We start from the raw sequence: 25,395 nt of genomic DNA, 5'->3' as shown, positions 1-25,395 counted from the left end.
AAAAAACTTTCAGAGCTGTCGACCTTGCCACTCATAAAGGTCCGTCTAGTTGGCTTACTGTTTTGCCAATTAGAGATATGAATTTTGATTTACAGAACAGTGAGTTTCGAGACGCTTTGAAACTCAGGTACAACTGGGAAGTTCCTGATACGCCCTCCGTTTGTGTTTGCGGGGACATATTCAATGTGAATCACGCTACGATTTGCAAACGGGGCGGATTTATCATTCAACGCCATAATGAACTGAGGGATTTGGAGGTGGAACTGCTTCCCATGGTATGCAATGGTATCGAAACTGAACCGGAGAAGAGTTGAATTATGCTGCCATGCACGTCTTGTTAATTTCTTATCTTTAAATTTCATGAGCAGTTTTCTCACATTTGACATGAACCTCGCATGTCGTCGCAAAATAAGTTCAACCATTAAAACAGGCCCCTAAATAGTCAGCAAATTTAGAAATCTTTGCTTCAATCCTTTTAAAATCAAAAACATTGAAGTAGGTGGGGACATGGATGGCTATCTTTAACTTTACGGTCTGTACTGAGGGTTCACTTAATCTTGGCAAATTCACAAGAAACGTTGAACTTTTTTTATCATAATTGACAATAAAGTTGACAGATACTTCTGATAATAGATTGTTCGTGGCTAGTCTTACGCAGCTCGGTTCGTCTCGGCCAAGGGACTCATCCGAGACCTTTTTGCTTGGCAACTGCAAACCCGTTGGGCATCGCGCCCAAAGTCCCGTTCGCTAAGAAAATGATGACATAATTTTTCATAATTAATGGTTAAAAAAATCATTTGTACATACCTCCATAAGCATATCCTGTAAAAATATAAAGGCAAAAAGTGTAAGTTTCCGTAGTAAATCATCCATATTTTGTTTCATCACACAAAAAAAAAATACAAAAAAGTTCTAACGAAGTCATTTGCTATAATCCTTTTGATATTAGGACCCTCTTTACAGTATAATTTCGCATATTTACAGATATGGACAGTTGGGGATAAGAATATACACTTATTCACTAGTCCCAAGGGAAATAGTCAGTTTTATTATTCCGAGAATCTCGAGACTCGAAGGAAAATGAAACTGTTTCCCAAGGTTAGATACCAATTATGTTTGCCAGAAAATAGGAGTTTTATGTCTTCTCTCTGGCCGCTTAGTTTAGCACGTCCAGGGAGAACCGGGTCTTGGAGGGAGTCAATTGTCATTATGTGAACCCCCTCTAGGTTGTGCGAGGATCATGTGACCAAGCAAGCCATGTGCTTGGCATTCGTATCGATTCCCTGGCGTGGGCAGAGAGAAAAAAGGCATAAAGAGTGTTTGAGTGGGCAACCAAGAAACAGGCTTGTAGGGATGAACTTGTAGTTTATTTGTGTTTTTCCTCCCACATTATATATATATATATATATATATATATATATATATATATATATATATATATATTAACAGCGCCAAGATTGTCACTTGAAATCCTCTCGTATCCAACAATGGCGACTGAGGGAATTAAACTCCTCAATTGACTGAATAATGTGAAGATTTCCGTTTGCTCTAAACGAGGTCATGGTATGAAAAGGCGGGAGAGAGCGACATAGATTTTTCTTAAGAAATATTGCTTAATCTCATCTAAAGTCGTTTATATTTATTCTCGAAAATGGTTACAAAAATTCTGATTTTGTCTTCTAAACAAACCTACTGCAATTTTGGTTGCCACGTTCGATTTTGCTGCCCTTCTGCATTCGGTAACTTTTGCTGTACATTTAAGATCCTTTTCATATCGATTGCATTTTTTTTTGTTTTTGTTTTTTGTTTTTTTTGTATTTTTATTTTTGTATTGTAGTTTGTATTTTCTTTTGTTTTCTTGTTTAAAAACTATTGTACATTTATGTTATTTTAAGAGTGGGCTTCCAGCGAAATGGCTTTTTAGCTAAGCGGAGCTGACACGATAAATAAAGAATTACCTTACAATTACCGAATTACCTTACCATCGATTAAATCTTTGAATTCAAACTTAACGTAGCTGAGTTAATTATGACATTGCAATTCTGTGGCTTTTTGACTTTTTTCTACTGTCCGTGTCGGTTGGCATTTTCCATTATTTCTTGAATTCCATGGCCCACGAAATGTACTATTTCGTGCCATTTTTACCTCAAAACGTTTCGTTCACCGCCGAAACCTATTAGGTTCACCGCACTAGTTTTTCATTTTAAGGTTAAACAAAAGCATAATGAATAATAATGCATGGTAAACGAGTCAGAAGGATGGACATTCATTTTCCAAAGATAGAAATTTAATCAAAAGCAATAAGCCAGCTGCAATTACTACCTTTTATGTTTCCGGGACTTTTCTTCACGGCAAGAAATAAATGTTGATGTTTCATTAAACTGACAGAACTGGGAGACCTCCCCCACAAATGATTCATGCTTCACTCAGGGAAACTCGTACCTGGCAACCATATTCACCAACTTAGTTGACGTTAAGTTTTGCCTGCATAAAATCTCTTGTCACAATTTAGCGATGTTCTCTTGGAACTCAATTCTAAACTGCGAATATGATGAAAGGCAATATTTTTACATAAGAAACCGATATAGATTGTTTTGGCTTCTCAAATGTATTTTTCTCGGTGTATCGGGAAAAAGTCGTAAAATTATTTGTCCCGCCCGTGACAAGTCACTGCTGTTGATTTTTGCGATAACATCCGTTACCTTGATATAGGAAGACTTTGACAATGAAGTCATCTTTCGTTTGCTCACTCGTGAACTCTGATCTGAAGTGCCTCTTAGCTTTAATTATGTCTTTTTCTTTTTCAATATGGTACATGACAGAGAGGTGATGAAGAGCTAATGTTACTTAATTTTCAATTGTTCGCCGCGTTAATGTTGTCAATAACTGCGGTTTTTTTTTTCACCGAGTTGAGATAAAACGAATTTTAAACGATTGCGAGGTTTCACCATCATCTATCTAAGTCTTTTTGAGTTTGGAAACATAGTTTCATACAAGGTATGTGACATACATCCATTTAAAAATTAGCCTTAGTGTTTGTCAGTTTAAAGTCCGAAGAAACGTGTAGCCGATTTACTTCAGAGTCACTGTAGACACAAAAATCTGTATTGAAGTGCTGGTTCTTGGTGGCAAGAAACATTTTAGAAAATCTTTTGCGCATAAATTCAGTGAGTTGAATCCAACGAGAAATGTTCTGCGTGGCCGTTGTTTTCTACTTAGTCGGTCGATGAATGTGTGAGCAAGCTTCGATTTATACGTACTGAAAGAAAATAAAAGCTGGGTTTCGTATAGCAGTAATAAGTCGATGAAAGCATTTTAATCGTTAAAACGTTTGTAATACTTTCTTACGATGTCTAAGATGTAGAGAACAGTCGGCTTAAGCTTCTTGCGGATGTCTTGAAAGTCAAAGATTAGGGCGATGCAAAGGGTGTTAAGGCGAAGGGTGATTCGGCCAGCCCTTTTCTTCAGCTGATACGACCGACTCATAAAATTACTCTATCAAGAAAAACCTGGCAGATCTCCCAATGATTTCACGCTGTAAGTATTCTTGAAGCCACAAACAAGGTTTTAGTTGTACTTTAAATTATAAACTTCACTCGAAATGTGTAAAATCTCATATTACCCTCCCCAGCACCTGTGACAATCGGGCTAGTTGAACAAAATGCGTAAAATATACCCCCTTAATCCCGTGAGTTTCGCAATACTGAAACAATTTAGACCTAAAAAGTATTCACAAATATATTACTCACCAGTTAGCAGATAGGCTTCCAAAAGAACGATCAGGTTGAAGACGAGAGCCATGGCGATAGCTCTCGGTAAGGTGTTCAAGAACACTGAGATGTGTATTGATGTGAGATCGAGTTATATTTCAACACCAGTGAAGGTTTCTACCCCCAGCTTTGTTCATTCAATTTCATTCAATTTCTAAAAAACAAATAAACGTAAAGTTATTGCATGCGTATATTTGGTTTTAACTCCAGAATGTTTGCACATAATAAGCCTTCTTTAACACCTAGAAAATAGATAAAAACTACAGGTTTCCTCGCCTTAATCATACCTTATTTAATATGTCTTATAATTCATTGTCTAAGAGCCACCATTTCACATTGTATCCCTCGCCTAACTTTCAAGGAGAAATGATTTCTGTATTACCAAGTCATCCCTGGAATGGAGGATGAATAACTCAGCGGGAATACTACAAACATTCTGTACAAAGTTGAAAGAATGCAGCTTTTCGAAGGCAACATTAACCAGCATCAAAAGAGGGTTGTAAGAGAACAATGCATTGCTCAAGTGCTTTCAAACCATTTACTGAGTCCCCAGTCTTCTAATGCCTCATTGTGTGCCTTAATTGCATTTAAGTTCAAACAGCGGCATTGCACTGAATCTTTTGATTTGTCCCACGCCGCGGTATATTTGTTACCGCTAACTAACACCCAAATATATGTTGCCGTCTTAAAAATTCTGACATTTTGAAACTGCAAGTTTATAAAGCCGCTATGTTGACTATAACGATCCTCAATGAGGTAACTTCCGTGGTGGTGTTCAATTTTTTGCATGCCTGTAACTAACAATACTTTTCTGGGCTAACACATCTGAGAATTTTATAAAAATGAAGCGAGTAATGATCCAGAAATAAGTTAGGGGCTTAAAAAATATTTATTTAGGTAACAATGTAATTTTTTTTAATTATTGATCTGAACTTTATTGAATTTTTGTTGTCTTTAAAAATTTAATTCTGAGGGATGCAATTTAACATGTTCCCCTTCTTGAACGGCCCAATTTCATTGACTTATACAAAAGGATGCATTCGCCAATGTCTTATGTGAACAGAAAGATATGACTGGGTTGACTTGCAACAAAAATTGGCCGAAAAAAGACTCCTCTAAAATTAACTCACTAGTTGCAAATGTTGTTATTTTATTAAAAGGGTACCAAAATCATCTTTTTTTTTTTTTTTTCATCTTGTTGCCTAAAAGACAAAATCTTATACATTGAAGCTGTTAAAAAAACATCGCAGGCTCGGGAAGAAGTCGCTAGGCACTTTTCCGTAATAAACGGCACTTTATTCTTCAATATGTCATCAAATTTTCACTGCAAAAAAATAGGAGATCAAATACTTAACAAGAGAAGTCTTTACATGTAACTTTGTTTTCATTTGTTTAGACTTCATTGGACAAATAAAGGGTTTAGTGTGATGTGGCGCGCGCGCTTGGGTTGAGGGATATAAAATAGCTGGTCAAATCAGCCGTTTGACATTTACCCGTTCAATTTACTCGTTGTGAGAATTTTTTGATGATGGTCTTGCTTTTTACAAGGCATTTAGCTCGTACCTCTTTTGCATTAATTCGAAATTAACAACGGAACTCGTTGAGGGTTAGTTTGGCATTTTCTTTCAAGAATGCTGGATTAGTGTAAGCTTTAGAGAAAAAGAGACATTGTGTTTAGGATATAAAGGTATTTTTGCCTTGTTTGTTGCAGCATTATCCCTCGGTTGATATTTTCTTTTGCTAGTTCAAGGCTTAATGAGATGCATTTTACGGACCGTAAACAGCATTTACAAGTACCTCGTTATTGCGTCCTCTATTTAGTTTGCCGTGAAATCGTTAATTTAGTGTTCGTCAGCCATAACTGTATCTGACAGATCACGAGCTGTCGAAATTCATAATCACCAGCGAAAATTTACCCTGACTATTGAGCGACTGGAAATGTTTCTCTTGACACAATAAATACTTAACTCTACTCAAAATATGAATCCGACATAGTTTGCGTCAGTGACTATGCCTATTTAACAACTTGCGAAAAATGCTCGCTATCCTTAAAAAATGTTATCCTTTTTTAAAAAAAGTTATCCTTAATGTAAATGACTTCCATCGTAGACGTTCTTATGACTGCGTGAAGAGCCATCTCCGACTTAGGTAACTTGTGTCTCTGTTTCGAAACGAGTCTTCGTGCAAAATCTTTCTTATGAAAATGAGTTTGATTTGCATGAAACTGACTGTAGGCGGAACTCATTTTCATATGAATGGTTTCGCCCGAAGACTCGTTTTGACACAGAGGTAAAAGGCAGCTCGGAAATGGCCTGTTACTCGAGTTACCCGGTCTCATTCGCTAATTGATGAGGTTGACAATACGGACCCAGCCTGGGAGGCGCGGTGGCCTCATGGTTAGTGCCCTCGTCTCCGGATCGAGCGGTCCGGGTTCGAGCCCTGGCCAGGGACATTGTGTTGTGTTCTTCGGCAAGACACTCTATTCTCACAGTGCCTCTCTCCACCCAGGTGTATAAATGGGTACCGGCGAACTTAATGCTGGGGGTAACCATGCGATGGACTAGCATCCCATCCAGGGGGGAGTAGAAATACCCCTAGTCGCTTCATGCTACAGAAACCGCGATAAGCTCTGGCCTGATAGGCCACTTGGCTCCTATGTAGACTTTACCTTTTACCTTACTAGCAATGAAAACTCACCTATCAGCAGATTCACTTTCGAAAAAGCGATCACGCAATGGTCAAAGGCATTATCTTAATAAGGGTTCGATGAACGTTGAACGTGTCGGCAAAACACGTAACGGCTGTGCCCGTGATAACCCCGTGAGGGAACCATAGATTTCCAATTTTTTTGCCATACACATTTAAGTCTCAATTTATATTCTGTTTCTATTCTGTTAGGCTTCATCGTCTTTGTTCGTGAGTAGTGAGTACTGCTGTGAGCTGAAGTTAAACTACTTCGAGTTTGCTAATCATAATTCAATTATTTCTTTAAAGTAAGGCTCTTGAATTGTTAATTTAACGTCAGATTGGTTACACGATGCTAACTTCACAAACTACGAGATCATCGGTTTTAATTAAAGATGCAATGAATCATTCTTCTTGCCCTTATTGAAGAATTTGAGAAATTCATAACCGCATAGAAATTTCAATTTCATTTATACGTTTCTTCCTTGGTGTCTTTAGTTTTAGTTTGCAGAGAATATACATCAAATACGCGAGACAGTGTTTCACAACATTTCCAAACACCTCAAAAGTCGTTAAAAATACACCGCTGCGTGTCCAAATTTCAACTCTTTTCTCGGTCAGTTTGGAAATGTGATAAGACTCGGTCTTTCGTGTCTGTTTTATTCATAAACACAAGCACTTGTTTAATTCGTTCCGGTACGCGCTTCTTCCTTATTTATCGTAATACTGCAAGATCGTAAAAACGAAACCAGACTTTGATAGTATTTTAATTGATTCTTGAAGGAACTTACTCTGAAACGATGTTCCGATAGGGTATTTTAGCCCAAAATGTTTCCATGGAGTCGAGTTTTTAAGGCAAAATCTACCTATTTACTGGAACTGCTAAATAATTCAACAACTGTGAACTTCAAAACCGAGCTGTCCTGCCGAAAGGACAAAATGGTATTCCTCTTCTTCGCAACTGACAAATTGAAGACAATACAAAATTTTTTTCGTCACTTCTGATGCTTTACATGTTTTTGTCGATAAAGGACTACACTTTGCGACTGTGTAAGGTTTCAACTAGGCCCCGAGTTTTAACATTAACTTCTAAATGGTCATTTCCAGCCATCATTCGATGGCGATTATTAATGTTCAGTAGGATGCTTGATTTCAGCAATATGCTTGATTTATTAACACTTAAATAAATATAAAATTTGGTAATCTATCGTAGAAAACTAGAAAGGTTTATGCGTAAAGTGATATAATATTCATTACCAGATGCTACAAATATATACAGCGACACGAGAAATGTCAATTTTACGCTTTTGCAGAGGGCACGACGGGCCCTGACGAGGAGAAATATTCACGCGACTGGAAAATCATTTCGAATCAAACCAAAACTAGTTTTATTCTAACTTTAATTACGCTTTTCGGTTGCCAGAATTTCATGCAGACAAAATTATTTTTGAAGCGAAATTGAGTTGGTGGTTTTTACAGAGACAGCCTCTTAAAGATTAAGAGTCTTTTTGAACACGTTTTAAAGCTTTGTTAAACATGTCTGTCAAAAAAAACGGTTGCTGCCATGAAAACATCAAGTATCATGTCATACCAAATTCCAGATAATTTTTAGATTAAGTCGCAAACTTTGGCAGCGTTAACTTCAAAATTATGAGAAGTTATTAAAAGTCAAAGTCAGCGTGGGCACCAGGGGTGGATCCAGGATATTTCTTAAGAGGGGGTTCTCTGCTAAGGAATGGCGTAACGGACTAGTGAGGTAACAAATTGTAAAAGCAAACACGAGCTAATACGAAGAAGAAGGCTTCGTCTCAGGGGAGGGGGGGGGGAGGTTGCACACCCCCTGCACCCTTCCCCTAGATCTGCCCCTGGGCAGGCAACCCTATTGGTCTGATTAAGGTAAAGCAAACGAAAAACGAAACAGTCAAAGACATAGAAGAAATAGTCAGAGCGTTGTGCAGCATAAAGATCCCTTTAATATTTCTTGATCAGTCATGATCTACAACCAAAACCATTTCTATTCCCTTATCCCTTCACCAATATTCTCTGATATGATGAGCTGTGTGATATCCCCGGTTGGCTGCATGTTTGCCTGTAATCACGAGAAGCAGGTCACCCTGAAAAAAAGAAGAGAAAAATGACAATGCTGCACATATGTAATGTGTTCCGCGAAAATGAGCCATTTTTCCTTAATGAGTAATGGCACACGTGACTAAGATATGTCTAATATAGCTAGGACGGTGAGATGTTATCAATCAATAACACGTGTTACTTGGAAAACTGATCATTTGATCAAGCTCCCACGAGTCCCTTTTTGAGGGGAGGGGGCGGATGTACACAGGCTATATAAGAAGTTGTATCGCGAATGAAATTTCTTGTATTTACAACGCTAAAAAATCTGAAATATGAACATTTTACACCCACAGTTTAAGATCTAAGATCATTGCACCCTGGCACATGTCTCATTTCTAAAAATTGTTGCGTTTGACGATGTGACTTGGTCAAGAATATGCCGAGTCCGTTTAACATGAAATACCAGGTAAATATCCTAACCAGAATCGGGACAGTCTTCGGTGTGGCATGTTTCAAACATCTCCCTCAGTCCTTGGCAATCTTTCCCGCCATACTGCTGCGGAGGGTTTGTGCAAGTACGCACTCGTTTTCGCGTTCCACCACCACATGGCAATGAGCAGGCGCTCCATTCGCTCCAATCAGAAAATCCTCCATCAACTGCCGACAATTAACAATATTAGCATCAGGAGAGTTTGGTCGAGGAAATACTTACAGACTGATTTCGTGAAATTCCTCCCAGGAATACATCAGATTACCGTCGTTAGTCACGAGTGTCTTCGCACTAACTTCGGATATCTTCGTTATAGTTTGCACTAGTGTTTCAAATTTGCACCGGTGTTACATGAAAACTGTACTCCATTTTTGCCGATCAGAACCGAGTAAATTTTTTCAATTGTATTTCTACTAGTAGCAAGTGATGTGGCTATTCGAGGTACCCCTCTTTTTTTCATCTCCGCACCACTATTCTTCTCTTTTAAGGACGTTCGCGCGAAATTTTTCTACTCGATAGATTTTCTTCAAACTTCTCGCGCGGACAGGTAATGAATAACTTGTTTCAGAAATGTAAAAAAAAAATAATTGGGGGCCAGGGACTTCGTTTAATTTCAGTGATAAAGCGTGTGGAAAACTAGTCTGATTTTGAAAAATTGGCGCGCGTAAATCAGCGGGGTCTCCAGGGTTTTTAGGTTAAAATATCAAAGATGAAGCAACGGAGACGAACTATCCAAGTAATATGTTTTATAAGTGAATCAGTTGCGTTGATAATTCCAAATGTTGCCAACGTTTTCGCAAAACTTGATCCTTCAACAGGCATTTGAAACCGCCGCACAGATAAACGATGAGCTAAAAGAATGGAGTTCGATGGCACATTTTGTAAAAAATTCAGATTTCTAATCGATAGATTTTTTTCATTTTTTCACTAAATGTTGGAAATCAGTAGACAAAATGACCCATCAAAAGAAAAATAGGGGTCACCGAACGTCCAAGATCGTTAAATCCAGGCAAAGCTATAGTAATGGCCTTCTGCGCTATCATTATTCATTTTATTACTTAATGCGCGCTCGATGCATGACGTGGCGTGTGAATTTTCGTGCGCAGTAAGGATGCGAAGAACCAATAAGCGCGAACGTCCTTAAAGTGAGGTTACTTTTTACGGAGACAGGCTTATGCGAGGATAGTGTTCTGCAGGGTACTTAGTTAACAGAATTTCGCAAAAAAGAGCCACATGGTGTGGTGATACGACTGTCCGTTATAAGAAAAAGCTATGAATGACATTACAAATATCTTACTTGAATCACGTGCACAACCATACAACTCCATTCTCATGGAAATGTGTCTATGCCATGCTTGTGGAAGAATTCGAACATACTGAGCTGTTATTGGCTGGATCAAATCACTAATGACAACGGTATTTTGATCCTTGCTTCCCGTGTATTCCTGAAATTACAGAATATATTACGCGTTGCTTGTTATTTTGAAAAACCTTACTCAAGTTTAATTACTGTAAATATTCAGTTCGCAATTGTTCGAACTTACACTGCAACACACATTTAGCAGTTTTTAGATAACGATATTTCATTCAAACTCAAAATCGGTGCTTGAAGCGTAGAAAATTAACATGTAAACTCGCTTAAAGCAGTTATTGCCTGTCAAAATGATCATGATGTTAAACTGAAATGCTACAAAGTGTTAGTTTGTTGTTCGGTTTTTTTCCAGCAGAAAAGGATTGCAGCTCTAATCTTCAATGAACAGATTTCCAAATGTGTATTTCTATGTGTGGTCGTTCATTTCTAATTTCTAATTCATTCCAAAGTTCGTATATTTTTTAAGAACCCCTCGACAGTTCATTTTTCTGACAAAATAATGTACCCATCGGTATTGTGTTTATAGAGCAGGACCGGGACTCGTGGCCTACCTGATTTTGAGAAGTAAAGTGTTGACCATCCGTGCTGTAAGACACCCTGTATTTCGTCACCCACTGCGCATTATCCTGCCGGCCCTGAATGCCTACTTTGGTTAGTTGTCTAATTTTACCAAGATTCACTTGAATCCACTGCCCTTTATCGTTTGTCCTGGCAGACCATGCGCCTGTTCGGCCCCCTCCTGCCATGTGGTAGATCCTGGCATTGTTCGGCCCATGGTTGGCCGCCCACTAGTTTCAACAAGAGAGTCACAAGTTAGTTAAAATTGCAATTTCCAATTTTGGCAGAAGCGGATTGGGGGGCAGGAGGCTAGAGAGGGTGGTATCCCCTTTTTTTCTTGTATTATTATTTTGAAAAAAAATAGGCAGCATCTCCAGGAAAAGGGAATTTTTTATTCAGTTTGGGCGTGGTGGGATGGGGGGGAGGGTGACTTGCACTCTGCCCCAATTTCTTCGGCCGCTATCTCTGAATTTTCAGGATCTGCCCCTAAGCGGTGTTATAAAGTTACACATGACTATGACGTGACGATTGTTCCTGTGTCACTACTTCACTGCTGTAGTACCTCTAAGGCATCTCAGACTTTAATTCAAGAATTACATAGTACTTGTATAAATGTCACATGAGGCTTTTTTTTTCAGTACCACTTTCAGATCAGAATGGCGTTTTAGCTGCTGTTGTACTTACCGCTGAAGAAGCCGTTATGGAGGAATCTGGGATTTGATCGTTTTCCATTACAAGTGGCGTCATGCAATCTAAAAGAGTATTATAAGTTGGTTAAATCGGTTGTTGGTCGGTTTGTCGATTTGTTTGGTAGTGCAGAGGGCACTATTGGGATGGTTTGGGGGCTGACGACCGCTAAGTACTAAGGCAATAAGGTACTAAGGCAATAATGTAATAAAGCAATAAAGTACTAAGGCAATAAGGTGTAAACTTTAATGTTTGTTTAATTAATTAATTAATTTATTTATTTATTTATTTACTTATTGATATCAATTAATTAGTCTTGAGGCAAGGAAGTGGTTGAGGTGGGGTAGGTGGTTGTGCGCACCAGATAAAAACGTGTCATTCCTGCCTTACTCCATGGTTAACATCACAAAGCTATATATTTGTTTTAGAAAACCCCTTGTTCTCCTTGTTTTTATTACAGAAGGAATGAATAACCAAACATTAAGCAAATTTTAATACTAGTAATATAATAGTAATAATAATAATAATAATAATAATAACAAAGCCCAGAAACATGCAGAAACTATTGTCCTTTAGAAGAAGAGACTGTCATTAATTAATATTTACAATATAAAGACTGCCAAAACTATAAAGCATTATCATTCATTTATTTATTGGAACAAGAAAAGTGTTTACATAATGAATTAGGTGATGAATAGTTTGGTACACCAGCATGGCCACCGTCGGTTTCAAAGTTTTGGGACACTAATATGGCTGCCGTGACGCCGTGTGAAAACGCTCTATTTTAAAGGTAGAAATGGATCCATAGCTAACTCTTTATGACTGCAGGGATTCATGGTAGGTTTTATTCATCATCTTGGACTCAATATTTGTTTTGATGAATATAACTACCGTGATTCTTTGAAGGTGGGTCTCACAGAGGGAACTGGCCATTCAATGTTGGTATTTAAGAAATAATTAAAACATCTACCATGTTTCTATCGAGTGATATAAACACTAGTGGAAGTTTGGGAGAACGAGAAATGCTGTGGGAACACGAGCCGACAGGCGAGTCTTTCCACAGCTATTTCGAGTTCGCCCAAACCCAATGGTAAGCAAATTTTCCAAAAAAAATGGTACGCAAATTTTCCGTCCGGGTATTTCGGTAGGAAATTTTGGACTACCTTTCAAGACGTACCGTTCATTTTGGAAATTTTGCGGTCGGTCGAGCCAAAATTCTCTCACCATTTGCATTATTATGACCGACACTTCCGGAATTTTTCGGTAAGTGGAGTAAAAAACTCTTACATTGGTCGAGTTGCATTATGTCTATGGAGGTGAAAAAATGTTGAATTTTTTATGAATGTTTCACAGTTTCTACTGGCATTAGTAAGGATGTAGTAAAACTGAGTTACCCTTTCGACGGAAACGTTCTTTTAATATCTGGTTACATCTCAAACAAGCCTTTTTACCTGGGTGAATCTCACAGCCATACAATTCCATTCTCATGGACATATGACCATGCCAACTCTCTGGATAAATACGAATGAAACGAGCTTCAATGGGTTGAATGAGCGTATTAACAATGACACTGTTTCTGTCTGAGTTAGCGTCATACACCTGCAAATGAATGGACTCTTGTTCAATCAATCTAAATGACAGAACAGAATACGATCGTCTTTTTCAAATCTTTGAGCGTTGACCATGCAGTAACTTCAAAGGCATTGTCCTTGCTAACCAACAACATCCTTAATAAGAAATTTATACAAACGCATTTAAGCACACACAACTAACGACACTGAAGAAGAAAGGGTTTACCTTATGAAATATTGCAATCGATAATTTTGCTCTCATACCATTGAATCAGGTCAGCGTGATCTCTGACTATTATTTTAATGGCACAATCCTTTCACGTATCCATGTGCAGTTTTCTCACGTCACTACTCACCTTGTTTTGAAAGACAAAATGGCCACCGTATTTGCTGTAAGCCACTTTATAGCTTTTCACCCACTGGTCATGGTCGTATCGGCCCTGAGTCGCTACCATGGTAACTTTGGCTGTCTCTCCAAGATCCACTTCTAACCACTGACCTTTGTTATTAAGCTTGGACGACCAGGCCCCAGTCCTTCCCCAACCACTCACACGGTACAGTCTCGCATTGTTAGCTCCATGGTTTCCGTCCCACTTAAAAACAATGCCGTTGTTAGTTCTTCAGAATGGTGACGAGGTGTTTGGATATGTGATCTTTTTTAGCATAGATTTTTACGATTATACTTCTCCTTTTTCTCAATAGTTTTTCGAGGTTCGTTTGAGAAGACATATCAGACACTCAAAACAGTATTTTACGATAACTGCAGAAATTCTCGTGCGCTATTTGGCTAATTTTCATTATCAATAAGCGGACAGACACGTGGATTTAGGATTTAACCGATGCGTTAACGAGCAAGAGCGGACAATTTGATAATTTGTTAACGTAAAAAAAACAAATTGACGTTAGTTTTTCATGCGTCTATACAGTTATTGATCATAAATTTTGACATAACATTGTCAAAGCAGCTGTGGATCTAACAGGCGATAGCCTAGTGGATCGTCAATTCGTTAAGTGTCACTACATTTCCAAATACATCGAACGTCGCGAAAAATGCTTCTTTACGTGTCGTTTTTTTTTTTTTTTTTCAACTCTCTTTTTTCAACTATCCTGTCGGTGTTTGGAAAAGTGGTAAAACACGGTATTTCGTGTTTGACATGTTACATCTTACCTCAGAAGAGGCAGCTAGGGCTGAGTCTGGTAACTTCTTACTGGTCAATCCAAGCGACGATGTACATTCTGAAAAACGTAGAATAAAAGTATGTGTGATTGCTGCAAAAATCTAAGACCAAAACAAGAGAGTCAAAGTTGCGTAAGTAGTATTGAAATTCAAAGGACAACGTGTAGAGACTCTGAAGAGAATATGCTTTAGCGTATTTTAATTGGCAAAGCAAGAATGTACAACATTTCTCACCTACACGGACATGGCACCCATACAGTTCAAACCGCATTGAAATGTGTCCATACCATGCCTCTATGTTGAGACGGACAAAACGAGCCTCGATGGGATAAATAAGAGTATTGACGACAACACTATGCCGGTCGCTGTTGGCTTTGTAAACCTTTAATGATCACAAACATATGAGTCGATAAGGCCTTGTATAAATTGCATGTGAAAATTTTTAACACACAACTAATTCACATTTAACGGTTTTCTTGCCTTTGTGTTAATTAAACTTAATGAACTTGCCAGTTTCGGGACAGGGCTGGCAGGATCGGCGTAATCTTTGCAAGCGAAGCAAGAAGAATTTGTCGTGTAGCGCCTGAAGCCATTGTGCAGTTATCCCCATAAAAACAAGACATGGACGTACGTGAAGACGCGTTGAGGTTAAAAGTGAACACACTGAGTAGCATAGAAAGTGGGTGGGCAAAATGATACAAAAAGATTAAATATGAATACTTTGTTGAGACCTTATGCGTTTCTTGGCGCAATTAGTACGGATGATGATGATGATGATGATGATGATGATGATGTTGATGATGATGGTGGTGGTGGTGGTGATCCCTATCAGTAATCATCATCATCGTCGTCATCGTCAATATCAAAGGGAGAAAAGCAATTCACAGTTAAAACATGTACTCGATTGTACAAACATCACGCGTTAACTTACATGATCTTGGGACTTGAACTCCTTTCCAAATGTACTGAAAGACATCTTATATCTTGTCACCCACTGTGCAGCGTCCGAACGGCCCTGACTTGCAACCTGCGTTACCCTTTTCACTACTCCAAGATCTACCTGAATCCACTGTGATTTGTCGTTTGTTCTTGAAGACCAGGCGCCCGTCTTTCCGCCGCCAGCCAAATGGTACAACCTTGCATTGGTGGGACCATGGTTTCCAGCCCACTTAGGAACAAAAAATAATAATCTCCTCAGATAAAAAACAAGATCTCCTCAGATAATAATCTCCTCGACCTTGAGTATTCTGGATATCACAAAAACCGAATCTAATAGTTGTTTTATTATACATTGAACGAAAAAAAAATGGAAGTCATGTTTTTGCTTCTTCACTGACGGCAAGCAACACAAAGCGCGCGAACTTGACATGATTACCCTTAGAAATCATGCACCGCGGTCATACATGGCATGATTACCTGTGACCCTGAGTGTCCTTGACCTAATGATTGTATAATCTGCAGCTAGATGACGTCACAGCCGCTGATTTCTAAAATTCGCTATACGCTTTCGGCCAATCAGAAAAGAGATGGTGAGTTCAATGCATAATAATCGTGCATAATCGCACGGATTGAACATTTCGGACTGCAAATAGAGTGCGGGTGGGATAATTTGTAGGGGGGAGGAGCAGAAGGCTATCTTTTTCGAGGTTCTCCGTGGACAGAACTGATACGATAACAGGATTGTTGTAATCGTTGGTGTGCTATCTTCATTAGTTGTACACTTATGGGGAAGATGCAGTTAAAACACATCTATCTACCCTAACATACAAATGGCCTGAATATTTAAAGATAGTAGAAACATGACTAAAATTGTTAAACCTACCTCAGAGGAGGCGGTGATTGCATAGCCAGGTATCATTTTATTTTCCATTCCCATTGGTGACGCGCACACTGGTGAACAAGAAAGTGAAAATTAACTTATTAACCGAGAGTGAGGTCTTCACGGGAAAATCTCAAACCGAGACCTTAATCTCCCTTCTCTGTCTTTAAGAGTACCTAATATATTTTGTCGTTCTAGTTTGTTTGATAATGCAGATTATGTTAACGCTTAATGAATTGTTATAGATGCTAAATAAGAAAATACCTGATTTAAAGCTGCAGCCATAGAGTTCCATTCTTATCGAGATGTGACCATGCCAATTTTGAGGTTCAAGGCGGATAAAACGTGCTTGTATGGGTGCTTCTAAATTATTGACTACGACGGTATTTTGATCCCGGTTAGCTTCGTACACCTATACAATTGATGAAAAACAAAGTTTTGAACCTTAGGGACTAAGCACAGACCTCATTAACAAGCGAAAATATTTTTGCGGTAATTCCGGTCAAATGTGCGATTTTACATTTCCTCATCATAAATTGTTTTTAAGACTCATACTGTCAAAATACCTGACTATTTTTCTTTTTCTTTTTCTCCACCATGTTCATGTGTCTGAAACCTGTACTATACTTATTGTTGAAGTCTCTATATCACCTACGAGGTTTGTTTACTGTTTTAGTATCTCTATAGAGCATAGATTTTAGTCCCAGAAATATTTCGATTCCGACGCTTTTCGTCCCTGAAATGTTAGTTCAAAGTACCCGTTTGAGCCACGACCATCAAAGTTGATCGAATGTTTTAGCAACAAAGAGCCCAGGATCTAGTTTGGTCGCGATGTCACTTCCTTAAGCATCGTGTAAAAGTCGGGAAACATTTGAGAACTTGTGCGGACCAGGACAGCAACAGCAGCAATATTGTGGAGAAAACCAATAGCTCTGCACATACACCACTTAGTCATACATGCTTAAACAATTATTAGCTGTCCTCTACAGACTGAGAAGATCGTCGAATGACCAGTTTGGACAACGCGGACCGCGAAAACTAAATATTTTATTTGGAAGTGTATGCCTTCTCTATGTGTCCTTCCCGAAGTGACGTCGTAAGAAACCAATCTTAAACGCGTGGTCAACCTGGATGGATGTGGCTCAATCGAGATAGAGATACAAAAGATAAGAGATCTGTAGGTGTATTGTTGCTGCAGCGTTACAATTTGTACCTTTTTACCTTCCGCGCCGTCAATAACTATTTGCATAGCTCAGTTAGAGCGGAAGAACGCACAAAATAAATTGTGATGTAATAAAGGAAAAATCAAATAATAATTAAAAGTAATTTCCTTTTGCATTTGCCCACCTTGTTCTGGGATGTAAATGACTTTCCATCTGTGCTGTAGGACACCTTGTATTGAGTCACCCACTGCGCATGATCTTGCCTGCCTTGTGTAGCCATCTTGGTCACTTGGAATTTTTCACGAAGATCCACCTGAATCCATTGTGATTTGTCGTTTATCCTTGACGACCAGGCGCCTGTTTTTCCGCGACCTGCCGTAAAAGACAGCCTTGCATTGGAGGGTCCATGGTATGCATTCCACTGAGAAACAAAAAGATAATCTTTTCACTAAACCTTGCATAATCTCGCGCCAATTAAACATTCTGGAACGAAAATGGAGCCTCGGTGTCTTTTGACGGTGCAATATTCCACGCGTTGGACGTTATGCATTAAAACGATTGAAAAGAAAATTAAATTAAAACAAGATACATCATTGCTATTAAAAAGATTGCTTCTATTTGTTTATGAACCCTTATTAATAATCCTACATAGCACTTTTCCCTTTGTACGCCAGAGGGTTAATTGCCATGCAATACGACAAACCTTTGTACGCCGTTTTGTTGGTGGTCAGATATAACGTGTTTCTAATTTCTTACCAAGTCAATAGGTCTACACCGAAAAACCAGATCGATTATATTACAGCTCAATCGTTCCTCGCCCAACATCGGCATCCTACGTTGGATTATTTATTGAGATGGAAATGATTTGATACATCAAATTGAAGAAAGCTTAATTTCAGAGCTTCAAAGTTTGGAAATTCCGTAGATAGGCCCAAAATTTAAAGAGAAAACAATTAAAATGAAATGACTGGACAAAAAAAAGTCTTCACCCGAATACGGTTAAGATATCCCTTACCTCAGATGAAGCTGTAATGGCGTAATTCGGGATGAGCCAATTCTCCATTCCCAGTGGCGCTGCGCATTCTGAAGAAAAAATCATATCGGGGTTCTATTAACAGAATTGAGAGACACAATTCCGCTCTGGTCGGTAGTACGTGAGCCGAATACTTACAAAATCATTTTTTTATGTTACAATAACGTGTAATGTCTTATTCATCCTAATAACATAGCGTAAAGAGATTAATTACACTGTACTGTACTTACCTGATGATAATCGGCAACCGTAGAGTTCCATTCTCATGGATATGTGACGGTACCATTCAACTGGGTTGATCCGAACTGCACGAGCCACAATTGGTGTATCTAAATCGTTGATGATGATACCATTACGGTTGCTGTTCCCGTCGTATACCTGTAGAAATTAAAGGGCCCTAGTCAGCCACACCTTTGTTTTTGTATACATGAGAGATTTTGGCTATTATATTTCATTGTGACCAGGCCAAAACGAAGCAAATCACTGCGAAACTACTTAAGATACTTAAACACACTTTCAGGAACACAGCTTACAGTAAAGCAATAAGATTTTGCTTCACCACGCAATTTAAATAATTTCGATGGTATCGAAAATGGCGGAGGCTGACTAGGGTCCTTTGAGATGTCATTAATTACCTTGAGACTAAACCTAAGCAACTAATGATCCTCAATGACGTCATTAACATCATCATCCTTCTTTTAATTTGTAATTTCATTAGACTCACCTTGCTTTGGGTGGTAAAATGTATGCCATCGTGGCTGTAAGACACTTTGAACTTGGTAATCCATTGGTCGTGGTCATATCTGCCCTGGATTCCCACTTTAGTTACTTTGGTGACTTCACAAAATTTTACTTGAATCCACTGGTTTGCATCATTTGTTCTAGAGGACCAAGCACCTGTCTTACCACCACCGCTGGGTTTGTCGAGTCTGGCGTTGGTAGGTCCATGGTTAACGTCCCACTTCAATCATTCAATCCATCAATCAGTCAAACACTCAATCACTCAATCAATCAGTCAATCAATCAATCAATCAATCAATCAACTGTTCATTTAATCAGTCATTCACTTAGTCAATCGGTCAGTACATCAATCATCAATCAAGCAATCAATCAGATGGTGAGTCAGTCAGCCACTTAGTCAGTCAAACAATCAATCAATTAATGAATCAATCAAAAAAGCCATCCATCCGCCCATCAGTCAATCAATCCGTCGAACGATCAGTCAATCCGTCGATCAGCCATCAAGTCAGTTAATCAATCAATCTATTAGTATGTCAGTCAATCAGTCAGTCAATCAGTCAGTCACTCAGTCAGTCACTCAGTCAGTCACTCAGTCAGTCAGTCACTCAGTCAGTCATTCAGTCAGTCACTCAGTCAGTCATTCAGTCAGTCAATCAGTCAGTCATTCAGTCAGTCACTCAGTCAAACGAATCAATCGAAACTGAGCCATCCGTCCATCACAATCAACCTATAAATCATCAATCAATAAATCGGTCAGTCGGATAGTCAGTACTGAGTCAGTCATTCAGTTTTTAGCAGTCGGTCTATCGGCCACTGAGCAAATAACTGAGACAGTAATTCAGTCAGTCCGTCAGTATTCAGTCGCTCAATTAGTCAGTCAGTCAGTCAGTCAGTCAGTTTTTAGTTGTTCAGTAAGTCGATCGGCCACTGCGTAATTTAGCGAGAAAATCAGTCGGTCAGTCGGTCAGCCAGTTTTCAGTCATTTGTTCAGTCAGTTGGTCAGTGAGTGGTTGAGTGAGGTATTCGTTCAATCCGTCAGTTAGTTAGTCAGAGAAACAGTATGTCGGTAAATGAAGATTGGATGACATTTCTTACTGTAACGATATGCGCTACATTTTTTTGTGTGTGTAAGTTATGAGAAAGGATCCACTAAGGAAAGGTATGTTGGTTTCTTAGCATTGATTTGCATAAGAAACACGCAACATAAAGAATACGGAAATCACCACAATGACTTGAACGATTTTCTACCAATATCGCGTTTCCTCAAGTGACTCTCTCTTAAACAAGTGACAAATACAATTTTGACGCAAAAGAAAAGAAAGCTGATAATAAGTGTAACAGACTCTTTTACCTCTGATGACGCGGTAATAGCTGAGTTGGGAATTCGGTTATTTTCCAGTCCTAAAGGTTTTGCGCATTCTGAAGAGGGAATAAAATGACAGGTTATCAAATTAATCTCACAAATTGAAGCCGCAGTTTGAAACATTTTGTTTTCAATGTATACTATCCTGTCTTAATGGGATTGATACTGTAACTGAATGTCAGTGTCCACTTAGTGTTAGCTATTTTGGGGGTTGACCCTGCGTAAACCTCAAAAAATACAAAAGGTAGTTGTGTGTGCCCATACTACTAACCCATAGAAGCATTGCGATTGTGTAATTCATGCATAGTCAATGAGCATAAAACGAAAGATGTGCAGGGTCAAGGACCCTCCAACATATACCTTAGCCTGTTTGTTTGCTTTTTTGATGTTTACTGGGCCGTCTTAATCACTCCCTCCATTAACCATGCTTGGAGCTTCAGTCTTGAATTTTTTTTCATAATCAAATTACAAAGGCATACCAACAAAAATCAACAAACACATTTACACCCCACAGCTAAAAGGTGCAACTTAGGCCCATCCTAAATAGCATGGTCGCCAAGTGAGGAAGGTGGAGAGGACGTTCTTCCTTTCGCGGAGAGGGTGTATCTCACAGCATGTATGGAAAGTTCTCCACCTTACCTGGTTTCAAGCTGCACCCATAAAACTCCATTCTCAAGGAGATATGTCTATACCATGCATACGGATGAAGTCGGATAAATCGAGCTTCAATTGGTTCCATCAAAGTGTTAACAACAACACTGTTTTGGTCATTATTTCCTTGGTATATCTGCAAAAATAAGAGAAAAATTAAGACTCTTGCGACATTTTTTCTCTCTTCTCTTCTAATGATAAACGTTTCAGTGTATATGGACTTGGGACCGTATTACCTAAGGTTGAGTATTGTATTGATGGAAGAGATCGTCATTTGGAAAAAAAAAAAAAAAAACAATGGTAACGTCATATACTGCAGCATCGCTCAGATAGCAAAATGATTTCATAAAATGTAGAACTACTGTTGTCTGTGAACTTACTGAATTAATTCCAAAACTTCATCGCCACGCAGTGTTTCCAACAAAAGAGGACGAGCAAAACAAGACAAGCCGGTTATGTTGCGGCTTGCCCATAACATTTATAAATGGAGAATTATTTCATTACGCACCTCTTCTTGAGGCTCGAAGTGGTTTCCATCCAGACTGTAAGATAATTTGAATGCCGTTACCCATTGAGCATGGTCCTGCCTTCCCTGAATTGCCACCTCAGTCACTCGAGTCAGCTCACGAAAATTGACCTGAATCCATTGTCCTAAGTCATTTGTCTTGGCGGACCAAGCTCCAGTCTTTCCCCCGCCAGCTGGACGGTTAAGCCTAGCATTGCTAGGCCCATGGTGTGCGTTCCACTGCAAATGCAAATAATGACCTTAAGGACAAATGAAATGAAATAAAACGCTAAGGCGTTCAAAATGCACTGCAATTGTGCTCAGTGGATAGATTTATTCCATTTTACTAACCTCGGAGGACGCGGTCATGTCAGAATTTGGTATATCGCCACTCTCAATTCCAAGTGGCGAGTCACAGTCTGAAAGAGAAGACATTACAGCTTAACATCAAGTTCCGTCGGCGCGCTACCATGATTTTTGGGGTAATGATTTTTTTCAACAAACAATTAAGGGGTGCCTATTAAGATAAACCATAAGCCTTTTTATAACATAACTCCACATTACAACAGATATGGTAAGCTTTAGACAATTGGAGACTTGAAGAATTAAATCGTTAAATCTTGGCGAATTGATTTCTCATAGTTTATTATTGAGACAATAATTATTCGTATTTACCTCCATGATAAAACCCTCCATTAACGTATCCTGTGAAGATATGAAGCCAAAAGCACGAAAGTTTCAATCAATAAGTCATTTAATAATTTATTTTACCACACGAAATAGTATTTGAGGAAACAGTTTTAAAAAAAAATTATACAGAATAATAGGTACCGAGAAAGCGCAAAAAGAAAACCACAAGTCTTATAGTATCTCATAATGTCTAGAGATAATATGACTCAGGCAAGCTTTAGACAGCGGGAGATAAGAATTCAATAATATTCTGCAAAGTTTGGTATTTTTGTTTTTAGAAAGGTGAGAGTCGAGATTGAGTTAGCAATCTTTATTTTCTAACTGGTTTGAATGATAATTTAATTATCACTTCTCAGTTGATTATTGATGCGTTTCTTTCTTAGTTTTAGTTTGTAAGTAACATACATCAAACGCGCGAGACAGTATTTCACAACATCTCCGAACACCTCAAAGGTTGTCAAAAATACACCGCTGCGGGTCCAACTGATTTTCAACTTTTTCTTCTGCTCACCTTGGAAATGTGGTAAAACTCGGTTTTTCGTATCTCATGTGTTTTATTCATAAGTACAAGCAAGTGTTAAACTTGTTCTCGCACGTGCTTCTTCCATCTGTTTCGTAATACTGCAAGATCGTAAAAACGAAGAGAATTGAAAATCACTCACCGATTAGAAGATAGGCTTTGAGGAGAAGGATCAAGTTCACAGCCAGTGCCATTCCAATAGCTCTCGATACGGTGTTAGAAACACTATGATGTGTATTGCAGATGAATTGAATATCAACCCGTGTCGTCAACGTTTCTAACCATAAACAAATATTAATCATATATCATAGTGATAATCATACTTCTTTTATTTGTAAGTGAACAGAAGTAGACCAATAATACTTTTTACTAGGAATAGTCATAAAAAATATTTAGAAAAAACGCCTATACGACCCAAAGAAAACTTACAAAAATACGCCAGTTTCTCTTGTTAACATGAACATCGAAGATTATGGGTTTTGAAAGTTTCTTCAATTACTTTATCTTTTTGTTTTATATACCTTGATAATAAGTTATTATTAAAAAGTATTTTAAGGAATGGGAAATGATGACACTTTATAACAAAAATCATATTGGAAATTTGAAGAGCACCTTTCCAAAACTTAATCATCATAGCAAACAATTATTTGGCTAACCATAACGAATTCGAACTTTAATTAATTCGCCTAATCAAATTCAGTAAGAAAAATACTTTTGAATACCGTATCAATTGCCGCACGCTAATATAATCTTTATTTGTGACGTATTATTCAAATCTTTGTTAACTGGCAATTCTAAAAATAGTTATATAAGAAGAAAAACGGCATTTTATGACAAATATTGTTTAAGAATTTGGTAATCTATGGCCGAGTCATTCGTAACTAAACAAGGACTAACAATTAGTAAATAACGTCGGAGATGTCATTCTAAAACGTGAGGTAAATATTGAAGGATTATCTAATTAAAAAAGATGGAATTTGTGTTTACCTTGTTAATCGATCAGCGAGCAATAAATTTAAGGAAATTGGATTACTTATAAACGTGTTTGTTGATGCTCATAATGTGCTTCTCAAATGGTCGATTTATAAGCTGATATGTATCCAAGCTCTCATGAACTTTTCAGTAAAAGTGATGTAAATTGCAAAACTGATGCATCAGTAGAAGATAGCGCTTTGTCTCTTTATTTGGATAGACAGAGAGTCGACAGTGGGACTATGCATAGCATAATTGATTTCAAAATGGTAAGGGGTTGAATTCAAATTTTATGCTTACTCACAACGAGGGGATATCATAATATTTAAACTATTGACAAAATGTCGCTTTTAATGCATTTCCAATTTACAGGCAATTATCACGACTCTCGTAGCCTTACTACAGTGTGTTGTTTCCCACCTTTTGTTAAGTAAAACTTGTATTTGGTTTTATTTTCTATTTTAATAAAAAGGCTAAACAAACCATAAGAAGTGAAGGGCCTACAGTTATGATTGCCAAATTTTGCCAAATTTTGGACTCTACGCCGAGCGCTCGCGAAAGTTGTTTAGTTGCATTTCCTTGGCACTCTTAGTGAGTTTCATGGTACACCGAACAAAAAAAACCGCTTTTTTATCTTCCTTGTTCTGCTTTTCTATTCTCCTTGTTCTTCCACAGCTCGCTAAGACACCACTCTTTACCACATCTTTCCTGTGGTACAGTCCGGCTTCCTATGAAGGCCACCTTTACAACTGACTTTATTGAGCTGTCAGTTCTCCCCAGATGGAAATGAACATCATTTGAATCAAAACCTCACTACTATCGAGGCTTCAGTATCTTTAAGTTTACTCAACATTTTCAAAATATGAGCTTTTAGAGGAAAAATGTTTATCGTACAGTAGGACCGCTTGGCATCAAAATTTTATTCCATAATATTAAGATATAATTATGGTCTTCTTTTAACTTCAAAATAATAGCTGTACAAACTAAGGCATTTGGTTACGTAACTGATGATCTGCAGACCCAATTTTCTTGCCAGTTCTCAACATAAACGTTTTCAAGGTGGCTGCTCAATGCTCCAGTTTAACTGCTTCAAGCAACCTCGCGTAAACCTAGTTTTTCAGTGACAGCAAGACATATGTGGTCTCTACGAAACACCAGGACAAATTTAAAGTGATGCATCAGAGAGCGACCGTTTCACCGGTTCTTCAAACTCCGAGAAGGGAGATGAAAATTTTACCTTTCGTCGCATAGCTTTCTATTTCGCTTTATAGATAACTGGAGATGAAGGGAAATATAATGAAATACTATCTCTCCAGTTTGATATATATTCTTAATAAAAAAAACTAAATCACTCATTAAAAAAACACGTTTGCAACTTCTTTTGTTTTCACCTGACGAATTTAATTTGATTGCTCTTCTCGAATTCCTGTCCCCGGCCGCTGGGTGCTTGTATGTTCGAGGGTAAAGCGAAGAATTGATCTTTCATCGGTACTAAATTAAGCATAAATTATAAGGATTAAAGTATATTTTTTTACCATAACAGAGCCACATCTCTGCA

The 25,395-nt window shown here is 38.2% G+C and overlaps 1 protein-coding gene across 1 annotated transcript; it reads right to left on the bottom strand.

Annotated features, from left to right (window-relative positions):
* Nucleotides 1-8,405: 8,405 nt before the first annotated feature.
* On the bottom strand, nt 8,406-23,363 carry LOC110058007 (uncharacterized). Its single transcript, XM_020764599.2, has 23 exons — nt 23,295-23,363; nt 23,008-23,142; nt 22,331-22,360; nt 22,007-22,074; nt 21,659-21,895; nt 21,139-21,286; nt 20,488-20,555; nt 19,120-19,356; nt 18,626-18,773; nt 18,378-18,445; nt 17,547-17,783; nt 16,464-16,611; nt 16,203-16,270; nt 15,312-15,548; nt 14,615-14,762; nt 14,372-14,439; nt 13,560-13,796; nt 13,084-13,231; nt 11,630-11,697; nt 10,939-11,175; nt 10,313-10,460; nt 9,006-9,182; nt 8,406-8,569 (listed from the first exon to the last, which is right to left on the bottom strand). Exons 2-23 carry the CDS (start codon nt 23,057-23,059, stop codon nt 8,565-8,567), a joined length of 2,982 nt encoding a protein of 993 aa, XP_020620258.2. The 5' UTR covers nt 23,060-23,142; nt 23,295-23,363; the 3' UTR covers nt 8,406-8,564.
* Between the last annotated feature and the right edge of the window lie 2,032 nt (nt 23,364-25,395).

The sequence above is a fragment of the Orbicella faveolata genome, unplaced genomic scaffold (assembly GCF_042242905.1).
Source record: "Orbicella faveolata isolate gen_17 unplaced genomic scaffold, um_ofav_v1 contig_2, whole genome shotgun sequence".
NCBI lineage: Eukaryota > Metazoa > Cnidaria > Anthozoa > Scleractinia > Merulinidae > Orbicella > Orbicella faveolata.
This window is presented reverse-complemented; position numbering and strand designations above follow the sequence as displayed.